Genomic DNA, 12,342 nt, shown 5'->3' on the forward strand with positions numbered 1-12,342 from the left:
AAGTTCTGTGCTTCTAGACCCATTTCTCAATTCTACAGAACAACTTACTGATTAAGGACATGGGCTTTGGAGTCAGAAAAGCACAAGTTCATGTGCTGGTTCCACCAGTTACTGAACTGTGAACTGAGATCATCGAATTGATCTATCTGAACCTCAGTTTTCTCATCTCCAAATAAGGCTGACATTACCTTCTTTACTGGGAAATCCAGAGGCTTGAATTACGCAACACAGGTAACAGGTGTAGTGCAATGTATGGCACATGGTAAGTATTCAGAAAACATTAACTCTCAATCTTGTTCTTATTTTGTAGTTGCTACTGTTCAAAGTTTTCCCCAGTTTTCTACCCACTCAGGCATAGGGAAATACATTTGGGGAAATACTGAAACAGTAGTAGTTGAAATCTTTAAAAATCATATTTTAGAAAAGTACACTATTTCTTAATTGTAGGGAGAAACTATTAAAATATTTTCCCCCAAGAGAATGGGCTACTGTGAGGATTGTTCAGTGTGGTTTCTTGTCCCTGAACACCATCTCTATCTCTGTGTGTATTCCAACAATCTGCTCTAACGGCACAACTGCCCCCCTTTAGAATAAGGTAGAGATCATGCTTATATTTTGGGAAAGGATCATCTTATTTCTTGGGAAAATACTTCTAGATGAGCATCGATGGCATCATCGTCCAGCAGATCATTCTGCCATGATGGAATGTGGTAGCCTCTAGCCACATTTGATTATTAAGCACTTAAAATGTGGCTAGTGTAGCTAAGGGACTGGATTTAATTTTATTTTATTTTATGAATTTAAATGTAAATAGCCATAAGTCTAGAGACTAGTTTGGATGTTCTGAGCCAACAAGAATTCTGTTCGAAATTTTGATATTTAACTCATCAAATAACACATCCTTGAAGATATAGACAGGCAAAAAGACAATGGAAAGAAAACTTTCATACTGGAAGCATATCAAATAAGCCAGAAATGAATGAAATGATGTGAATTATCTGTCTTTTTTCCCAACTCTTCATGATGAGCATGGACTATTACCAACTCTCCACCAGGACTTTAGGGCTCCCAATAATTTTCGTACAGTTTGTGCTACTTAGTTTGAATGAGTTGTATGTGGCATGCTTATACATTTTTCGCACCCCTCACTCAGCTGGCAAAGCTTTAACTACATTTTAGATAACTTTAAGACATTCTTCTCAAACCCCTCCTTTGTGAAACATAAATTTATCACTTATTCAACATGATGTCTTTCATTCATAATAGCATTTATGTCCACATGCACTCAAGAATATGTGTTTCGATGACAGCATGTATTGATGGACTGCAACTTGTTCCAGTGGCCAGCAGCAAAGAAGTAACTCAGTCAGATACTAAGAAGAGTAAAAGAGTAGGGTAAAGGACGGTTAGTAGAGTTCGTGGAATTAGAGATGCACGTGTCACAGGATTGGCAAGGAATGATATAGCCAAATGAAACATGGTCATTGGCTGAACACATGAATACCCTATGACCTAGCAGTTCCACTTCTAGGTATATACCAAGCAGAAATGCACATGTGTATTCATTAAAAGATATATGCAAGTCTATAGCAGCACTGTTATTTAATAATCCCAAATTGGAAACTATTCAACTGTCTATCAGTGGTAGAATCAATAAATAAATTGTGGTACTTTCATGCAATGGCTACTACACATCAATGAGAATAAATGATCTACGACTGCACATGACAATTTGGATAAATCTCAAAAAGAATTCTGAGTGAAAGGAGAAAGAAAAACATAGTTCATACTTTACAATTACATTGATATAATGTTCCAAATGAAGCTATACTGTTCTATGGTGTTAGAAATTAGAATAGTGGTTATTTTGGGGGTTTATATCTGGAAGGGAGCATAGAGGGCTTTCGGGATATGGGCAATGTTCTACTTTATCTAGATCCTGTGTACAATTATCTATTGGTATATAACAAATTATCTCAAAACTTAGCAGCTTAAAACAACAAACATTCATTATCTCACATTTCCTATGGATCAGAAAACGGGGTGCAGCTTAGCTGGGTGCCTTTGGCTCAAGGTCTCTCACAAGGCTGCAGTGAAGGTATTGTCTGGGGCTGTGGTCTCATCTGAGGCTCAATTGGAGGAGATTTGCTTCTAAGTTCACTCATACATTTCTCGGCAGGATTCAGTTTCTCATAGGCTGTTGGACTGAGGACCTCAGTTTCTTAATGACTGTTGGCCAGGACCTCCCGTGGTTCCTTGCTATGTGGGCCTTGCCAAAGGGCAGCTCACAACATGATATTTGGTTTCCCACAGAGCAAGTGAGCAAGAGTACAAGAGGGAGTAATCACACAACATGGAAGCCACAGGGTTTTTTTAACCTAACCTTGAATATGACATCTTATCACTTTTGCCGTATTCTATTCATCGAAAATGAATCAGTAAGTGTGGCCCACACTCAGGGGGAGCAGATAATACATGGTCTGAGCCCCACAGGGTGATCATTGGGAACCATCTTAGTGGCTGCCTACTGTATGTGTGTTTAGTGTGTAAGATTTAATGAGCTATACACTCAAGATTTGTGTACTTTTCTGTATATATATTATACTTGGAAAGTGTCACTGTTTGAATAATTAACAGGACCTCTGGATCTCACAAAAGAGATCTACAGCCTTCAGATAAACTTTATCAAAGTGGAGGTTCTTAAATTTAAAAAGTCTGGCCTCTAGAAACAGGACCCCCTTTTTCCAACCCACCTCTGCCAAGCTAGGCAAACTATGACTTTTCTAGGTCTTTGCCCCTCTACCCTGCACACCATCACAGTATGTATCTGTGGTCTCCACTGCCTCTGAAAATCTATGAATCCGAAAAGACTGAAGAGTTCTTTCCAGTTGAAAGAGCACAAGGCCTGGTGTTCTTGTCATAGAAAGGGAAAGTGGCCTGCCATGATGGTTTCAAATCCTGGGGTTCCTGTGGCCAATCCCATGGTCAGATTCAGTCAGAGCAGGGAAGCCTCTGAGCTGGTGAAGAAGGTAAATTGTATTATTTTAAATCACCCTCTTGTAATGACACACATTAAAATGGGAACAGAACACGAAGGTTGCTTGAGCAAACATCAGGATGATTGCCATGGGCCAAAATCATAAATATGCTAAACACTGTCCCTGATTTCAAGGTCAGCCCCTTTCTAGTCACTGCTTACCTTTACTCTTAAGGACCTGTGCCCAAGACCGTGAACATGTATAAAGGCAGGAAAGAAGGGACTAAACCAGAGAAGTCTTGTCCTAGGTGATGGGAATAAAATAGAAATTCTGAAAAGGTTTGAGAAATGTTAGTAAAGGAGCTGCCAGTTAAAATGAACTCTATTTCTCACTATAAAAGAAGCCTTTTGGCTTCTTCTCAATAACCACCCCATTTTTCTATGTCATTTGTCATAACCATGGTTGGATCGCCCATCAAGGGAGCACACAACATGGTGACCTGCTTTCTCTTGGTGTCCATCTCGCTCATCCACGGGAATGTGTTTAAGGAAAACATCTACCCTATTTTTTTTCTTCAGTATTTTTTGTGTTTTCAGTTTGTTATGTCAGTTTCTTCCACTGGTATTTGTAAGAAGTGCTCTTAAGAATCGAGGCTCATCTAGAAGGCCTTCTGGAGAGTCTTCTACTTAATGATTTCACAGCTGTTGACAATAACTATCTCTTGCCTGCATTGCTGTCTTAGCCCTTATTGGACCCTTGCTTCCACCTCGCCCTCTTGCAGTCCATTCCCAGCTTAGTGGCCAGAGTGACCTTTTAAAAATATGTATTTTGTCATTCCTCTGCTCCATCTCACAGGTAAAGCTAGACTCTCTCAATGGCCCGTCAGGTTCTTGTTCCTCTCTTTGACCTTTACTGCCTAGAATTCCTCCCTTCTCCGTGGCAGACTCACAGAGCTTCTGGCGCTTCCTCAGACTTCCTTGGTAGGCTCCACTTTAGGGCCTTTGCAATGGCAACTCCCTGTGCCTGTAAGGGTCTGCCCCCAGACAGCTGCATAGTCAACTATCACATCGACTACAGATTGTTGCTTAGATGTCACCTCTTAATGAGACTTAACTTGTACACCTTATTCAAAATGGCATGACAGGCCACCCCACCAATACTCACAAATGCCCCCTTTTCCTCCACATCACATCATCTTCAGCATGCCATATTATACATATGTTTACATATACAGTATATATTTGTTTTTTATTTGTTATTGAATGTCTTCTCTCTGTAGAAGGTGAGCTCTGCCAGGTTTTATTATCTGTTGTAGCTCAGGGTTTCTCAATTTCAGCACTATTGACATTTTGTGCTGGATAACTCTTTGTTGTGGGGACTGCCCTGTGCCTTGTAGGATCTTTAGCAGCATCCCTAGGCTCTACTCATTAGCACTTCTAGTTGTGACAACCATAAATGTCTCCGGACGTTGCCAAGTGCCCCCTGAAGGGTAAAAATCACTCCCCATTGAGAATCACTGATGTATCCCAAATTCCAGGCCCTAGACAGATACTCAATAAGTATTTACTGAAGGAATGAAAGGAGAGCTATTTAATATCACACATGTATATAAAATAATTTAACATTTACCTTGTGACAGCTTGTTGCCTTTTATAAATCTTAAATATAAGTACCATTTTCATCCATTAGTCAAATAAGTAATTCAAAGGCCAAAGACAACATTCATTCAGCAAAAAATGAATTAGTGGACAAAAAAATTAGGTCAAACCAAAAACAGATACACATGCAAACAAAACTCTCTTAGCAGTAGTTTCCAAATTCAGAGTGCCAAATCTGAAATTTTATTGCAAAGGTTTATGAAATACAATAAAATACAGAGTTTGAAATGATATAATTTCATCAAAATGTTAATTTTGATAATTGTGTCAATTATGTGGATTTTAACCATAACATCCTAATATTCTTCACAAAGAAAATCACAGCCTAAGCCTTAAATACATTCAGTAAAATGTGAATTAGACTTTGCAAAGAATTCTGGTTTCTCCCTAGGTTCATATTCAAGTCATTGGTTGTACGCAAGCTATTTAATTCTAAACCTAAAATTACAATGTACTTTAATCCTTTCTCTGCAAAATTCAAATATATACCCCACAATGCAATACCAATTGTGCCCTCCAAATTATTCTTTATAGAAAAGCATTTTTAGTCCAAGATGCTGATTAGTTCCTCTTCTTCCCTAAGTTTATTAGTTCTTTTCCCCTCCACCCCAATCTTTAAAAGTCCAAATTAATGTTACAAATGTGCTAATCTTACTCCCAGCAGTAAGGACATCCTTTTCCACACTTCAACATATTTATATAAGACAGTTGTTTGTTTGTTTGTTTTAATGCAGGTTGCAGTATACTGGGGAGCCATCAGCTTGGATACTTTCCCTTCCTTGATAAGGAAGCCATGTTCAATTTCAAAACCATTTGACCCCTTTGAGTGCCTGTTTTTTAAAAACATAGTTTTCAAATTTTTTATAAGAAGATGAGGTTCTGTAATAGTTATCTATTGCTTCCTAACAAAAGCAATGGCTTAATAAAATAATTATCTCTCATGGTTCTGAGTTGACTGAGCTCATCCAGATGGTTCTCACTGAAGTCTCTCATGTGGCTGCAGTTAAATGGCAGCTGTGACTGGAGCCATCCAAAAGCTTGATTGAGTTGAATATCCAAGATGGCTTCTTCACTCGTATGTTGTTGTTGGACTTAGACAGCTGACATAGCTGGGGCTAGCCAAGCATCTCTCCCTCTCTCCACACTGTTTCTCCACATGCCTAGCTTCTGCACAACATGGTGGTCACAGGGTTGTTGGACTTCTTACATGGTAACTGGCTTCCCTTGAAGTGAACATTCCAAGAGATCCATGTGGACATTGTAAGGCTTCTAGGATTCTTGAACATTGTAAGCCTTGCAAGACCCAAAAGTCATGCATTGCCACTTCTGCACTATTCTATTTGTCAAAAGTGAATCACAGGACTAGTCCAGATTCAAGGGGAGGAGGCTACACAAAGGTGTGAAGACTATGAAGTCTGGTTAATAGAGGGCCATCTTTGGAGCCCTCCTCCCACAGATGGGAAAAGATGAGTGATAAAATTATCCAGTTTTTCAGGATAGACACATATTGCTTAATAAAGATCTTTTCTTAAATTCTCTTCACTTTCCCTTTGGCTACCAAACTGGTAGTCTTTTTGATCAGCAATATAACCCCTCACTGAAGAGGTAAAATGATAGTGGAAGAGACATTTTCTGTAGAATTGGTAGAAGCCAAGCCAATGCTACTGGACAAGTGGATCCTATAATCCATCTCATTTATGTGTCTGTTGCCCTGATGACCATAATGGGCTTCATTATGCCCATTTTCTTCCATAGCACCCCCTGAACATAATTTAGAGATGACAAATAATCTCTTTCCTCTTCTTCGTAGGTGTCAGGGTAGAGGCAAGCTTCAGCAACAATGAGCAGAGTGTAAATGCTTCGTATAGTCCATGACAGATTACGCTTAACCATAATATGTTGACCTTTTCTGAATGCTTGGTCATTTTGCTGGACATTTCCTTTCTCTGCAGCTAATGGCTTCAGTACTGTTAGGAATTTATTCAGTGGATAATTATAATCTCTATTCAGAGTGTTGCAAAGGTCAACTAGATGAAGCATTAAACACCCATTCCAAGTGTAGTCCTGTGGCAACTTTTCTGAAAAAGCTGCTTCCCTCCAGCTTTGCAAGCAACTGACTAAGCTGACACTACGTTATGACTGGTTATCAAATCAGAAAAATCATAGAGTTCTTTTCACATCTCTGGGTTCAGATGGGAAGATAAAATGGAAGACAATCAAGCGGATTTATCATAAAATACCATAGGATGGAGGAAAGGCCCTTCTGAGCAAAGAGTCATTGGAGAAACACTGTTAATCAGTTCTTATTTCCATCAACAGTAGCTGCCCACCAGCAGAGAGTTTAAGGGCTGAGATGCACTAGCTTGCAGAAAAGAATAGTTTTGTAATCTCTTTGAAGAACTCTGAAGTGCAGGGAGAAGAAAGAATCCTATACATGCATGTATTTATCTTAGAAGTGAGAGTTCAATGCTCTTTCGCTGTGCCTTACCACCTTTCTTTCCAAATAAAAACAGCGCACATCAATCTTTTGAGTTAACGTTAGAATATCCTTTTATGGCTTACAAAATCCTTTCATGTACAGCCCTAAATTACCTCTTTGTTTGTCTTTCAAAAGCCTAACCTTTCAGCCTTCACAGATTGAGTACTTACTTCCACTTTTAAAGTTTAAAATCCTGTAGTTAACTAGTTTGGACTTAATGTTTTTAAAGCAAGACTATTGAATTCTAACATAAAATACCTTCCTATATGTTTTCATTATTTGATTTTTATTTTGTTTTGTTGTCCCAATCTCTGAGAAAATCACAGTGCCCTTCACAACTCTGTTAAATTAGTATCAATCTCTGAGTTGATTATGGGATCTATTTAGTTCATCTAGGAGGGAAATATACAATAGCACATGCCAATGTGATTATATATTGCAATATTAAAATGGCACAAATGTAAAATGAGAAAGGCAGTTAAAGAAAGGTGCCCAACTATGTTACTCTAAGAAATAAAGAACACCAGCTTTAGCTTCATTGTTCAGAGAGATTTTAATACTGAAAACACTACCTCATTAGAATCTGAGGTACTCACATAGCTTTGCTTACTGAAACAAAATTACATGCAATGAAATTATAAAATGGGATATGATGTTCAAGTATGGTGTACAACCACTGACGCTGGGTGTCCCGAACATGTTTCAAGGGACTCTCCATCAAAAAAAGATAAGAGCCACGCACAGTGGCATGTGCCTATAGTCCTAGCTACTCGGGAGGCTGAGGTGGGAAGACTGCTTGAGCCCAGAAGTTCAAGGCCAGCCTGAGCAACATAGTGAGACCCTGTCTCAAAAAAATTTTTTAAAAAGGTAAGACGAGGCTTTTTTCAAAGAATTAAAGAGAGAGGAACTACAGGAAAATTTGACAGGAGCAGTTTAGACTACATTATCCCCCAGAGATCAGCACTGTGATTCAGGGATTAAAATGATGTTTTTAACAAACTCAACCAGTTAAAAAATATTGGCACTGCAATTTGAAATTACTCTTCAAAAGTAGAAAATTTACACGGAATTTATTATGAACTAATTATTTTCTAAATGTGCTTCTAACTGTACTTTTAAAGATCTCTAGCTGTTTTAGGTCTTCCTAAAAAGTTATCTGATTGCTTGAATATGGCATCTTTCATTCCTGATTCTAATCATTCTTCTAAGGCTATTTTAACATGGCTTAGATCTTTTTTTTTCCTCCTTAGGATCTTAAGGTTAAGAATTCTAGGGGATCCAAAATATTGTAGATTTAATTTTTCTTGTCTGGCAGATTATAATAAAATAATTATAATGAGGAAAAAAATATAGAAGAAAAGCATGTTCCCAGTCCTTATGATAGATAACATATTGGAATATTTTATTGCAATTCAGATAACTTCATTTATTCATTAAATAGTAAAATTAAAGTTAGTATAGGTTATATTTCAGGCAATTTACAGAGCAATACTATAGACACAATGACTTTAAATATTATATAATCAACATATTTTGAAAACCAGTTCCTATTTTCAAATTAACAAGGTGCATTGAGCAATGCTTCCTCATGAAGCTCCTGACAGAAAAAGAAATTCTGTGTAAGGAGACATCATGGGTTGAAACTACTTTTGAGATACTTATAGATAACTAGGTTATAAGTCTCTCTTTATTAGTGTGACTGACAGAATATAAGATGGAACCCAATGATCCTTGTCCCCTTGTACTCGTACTTTTCTGTATTCCCCTCTGTTTTAGTGCGGATGAAACCTTCTAAACAACAAAATATAGTTCCCTTTCCAGAAATGAACAAATAATTATGTTGCCACTAAGCATTGCTCTAGAGAAATTTAGCATTTGTCACACAGCCTTAAGGGCCCATCCATTCTCCCGCCCGCCCCACCACCTCATGTTTTTGCTCTGACACTTATCCCCCATTCTTGTGTTTTCCTTTTTATTGTTTCTTCTTAAGGTTCTGAGCCTCTCTGTCTTAGTCAGTGATTGTTTGGACTCAAAGAATATGATCTATTCAAGTCAGTTTAAATAAAGAGAAATTGGGAATAAATGTAGCAAGCTGGTCTCAGGGTGCAATCATAAGGCCGCTATGTTCTTTTTCCCCATTGCCCATTTGTGACAGCTCCCCAGGACCAGCTCTTCCTCAGCCCTCAACAGAATATCAGGCAGGTCCCATAAACATGTTGAACAGGTTCAGAAAAATTCTCCAGAATTCTCCAGGTTCAGAAAAATCACTCGTACACTTGTAATCACAGGAATTTGTAATCTACAATTGAGATGTTCGTTTGTCATATAGTAATAGTCAAAACTCTCAACTCCACAAAACTTCTCTCTTGCCCCTATTTCAAGCCTAGGAAGCCTGCAGGGGGTTAAGGAGCACTGTCAATGTTTTCTCTATTGCCCCAACATTCTGCTCTAGCTTTAGCTCCTTCCAGATTGAAATGAGGCCAGAGTGGTGAGGTAAAAAGCAGGAAAAGTTCTCACTTGATTGGCACCAATGTGCTCTAGTGTTGGTTTGCTGTATCCATGGAAGATAATGCAGGTGGACTCTTTCCCTTTTGTGGCTTCCTGTGTGCTACCCTCCTGCCCCCAGCAGCACCATCATCCCAAGTGTTCTGAGTCTTCGTGGAGTTGTAGTTCTAGTCCTCCTCACCTGTCCTATTGACTTTTCTCTGCCTCCACCCCACTCCCTACCACATGGTCCAGCCCAGCCAGAGCGAGTGGGCCAGCCACAAATCAGTATGTGCTAGAAATGAGACTTGTAGAGGCTTCTTCAAGGGAGCAGCCTTGCAGCAGATCCCCTTTGCCTTACTCATTAGAGCAACAAATCACAAAAGCAGGTAATTAATTACAACCTAAAGTAGAAAAAGTCAGCTCCTCTTTAACAAAATGGCAACTGACCTTTCTCCTACTCATGACAAAAAAGAAACAAAGAAAGGAAGGAGGAAAAACGATTATAACCCATAATATGATTTTTTTCCACAAGGGTTTGAAAGGTTTGGGTTACTTGGAGGAAATGAAATAAAACATCATACTACATTGTTCTGCTTTTAGCTATGAAGTGTTCCCTATTGTGAACAATATTTCCAATCAATGCGTGTCTGAAATATTTATCAGCCCAGGGTCCTGGGCATTGTTACCAGGGACTTACTAAGCTACATAGTGTAGGAAGTGATGTTTGTTGGGATGTGTTTTTACATTAGAAACCTACAATGACATTTTTCTTTCCTGATACTGATCCTAAGAAGATAATGATGTTCCACAAATTGATAGAATTTTTAAAAATCTCTTCCCCTGAGATACAGAGAAATTTTTAAGCAACAAAGAAAAGTAGGCTAAAGGAAAATCAGAAGGGGAGAATCAATTTTGAGAGCAGTGAAAAATGTAGAGACTGACTGAGTTGATGTTTCTAAAACTGTTCTTCACTCACAGAATTTTATTTTAGGGCCCTGCTGTTTGGCAGCATGGATAATATCACCCAATGTAAACCGCCTAGGAAGCTTTCAACTGGGTAGTTTGTTACACTTGGGAAACACTTGATTTTGGTTTTCTACGTGGTCTGAGAGCCCACCTCTGAGCTGTTTGGTTTACTCTGCCCTGGGAGTCCATGCAATATTTGCCATACATTTCGTTTTGAAAGAAAACAGTCACTGCTTAGAGTCCGGTCTCTGTGTATTTCATAAATGTTTGTTTTTCTCTCTTACAGAAGCTGCAAAGAATCGATACTCCTCACGGTCATTCAGCCTTACCCAGTAAGTATTCTGTGAGTAAAAGTGCCACTGAATGATCTCAGACTTCTAATCTTCTCTGCCCACTCCGGTAAAACCATGAGGATGAATAACAGCAGAGAAAAATAACGTGCATTCACAATACAGGTTTAAAAAAATCTTGATTATTATACTTTATACTTCACGTTAGCAAAGTCATTATTGGAGGGAAAACAAAGTAATGCATTTCCTAAATAACTCGAAAGGCAATCAGTCCTATGCAACTGTCACATCTGGAAATCACACCAAACCCAAGACTCTCTTATGGTTTCCAGCTTAAGAATCACAAATCTCGTGGGAATATTGAATTGTAGGAGGTTGAAACACAATTGTTATTCTTATCGTCATCTAAATAATTTGGTGGAGAACTAGATGTTTTAGCAAAGCCTGCTTTAGAAGTAGATATTAGAGGAAATGTGGCTGTCAGAATTTGATTTCAGCCACTTTGGTTAGGAAAGTGGAAAGTGATTAAAAAATTGGACTGACTCCAGTTCCCATGATTTTTTTTTTAAACAACTTTATCATGGTATAATTGGCCTACTGTAAAGTTCACCCATTTTAACTGTACTGTTCAATGGATGGTCTTTATAAAATGAAGTGAGGTATGCAGCCACTACCACATCTAGTCTGAGAACATTTCCATCACTCCAGTAACATCCCTTGTTCCCATTTACAATTAATCCCTGTTCCCACCCTCAGTCCCAGGCAACCGCTAATTTACTTTCTATTTCCATAGACTTGCCACTGCTTGTGAATTTCATACATTGTCAGTTGAGCTAAAAAATACCGAGGCAGATTCCTTCAGATTTTTCCCAAAGTGGCTACTGTCAGTCTGGCCTTCATATGGAGTGGCACAGATTCCAACCTGCTTAAGTATCTATTTTCTTCCCGATAGAGTTAGAGCATTTCTACATCAATTAAAAGGCTCTGGTATTTACCAGTCTCCATGTTCTGACCAAACTTTTCATGTCCCCTGCCCCAGAATTTTTCTCCTAAGCACTGGGGGCTAGGCACTTTTGGCAGGAAATAATACGCATTCAGGATTCCAGTAAGATCACAAATAGAACTAACCAAGACAACAAATTATGCCATCCAGGACATAACCATGTATATTAAAAGCTCAATTTCATCTTGACTGTAACTTATAGTACCAACTCTTTGACAGAATTTACACATACACATTTGGACTTAAAAACTAAGGAGGCCCCAGGATGTAAGAGAACCAAAATTTGAGATCTAGCTCCCAGGACTGTGACAGGTGACACTGTAGCTGTTCAGAAGCTCAGTCTCCTCATCCATATGAGGAAGGGTGAGATCGCATCTCATCCAAGGGCCTTCCCACGCTACCATCTCATGAGTCCGTGATTCCGTCCATGTGCTTTGATAGAAAGTACAGCTGGGCTGTTTTTAGACAGTTTTAGTTAACC

The 12,342-nt window shown here is 38.7% G+C and overlaps 1 protein-coding gene across 2 annotated transcripts in view; it reads left to right on the plus strand.

Moving 5' to 3' along the window:
• Window positions 1-12,342, plus strand: part of FRMPD4 (FERM and PDZ domain containing 4) — a 561,802-nt gene that overhangs the window by 504,412 nt on the left and 45,048 nt on the right. For both annotated transcript variants that reach the window (XM_012657567.1, XM_012657568.1), the window contains one exon: window positions 10,855-10,900. In XM_012657567.1, the coding sequence (XP_012513021.1) occupies window positions 10,855-10,900 (46 nt within the window). The remainder of the gene's footprint in view (window positions 1-10,854; window positions 10,901-12,342) is intronic.

Source organism: Propithecus coquereli, unplaced genomic scaffold, assembly GCF_000956105.1.
Source record: "Propithecus coquereli isolate 6110/MARCELLA unplaced genomic scaffold, Pcoq_1.0 Scaffold548, whole genome shotgun sequence".
NCBI lineage: Eukaryota > Metazoa > Chordata > Mammalia > Primates > Indriidae > Propithecus > Propithecus coquereli.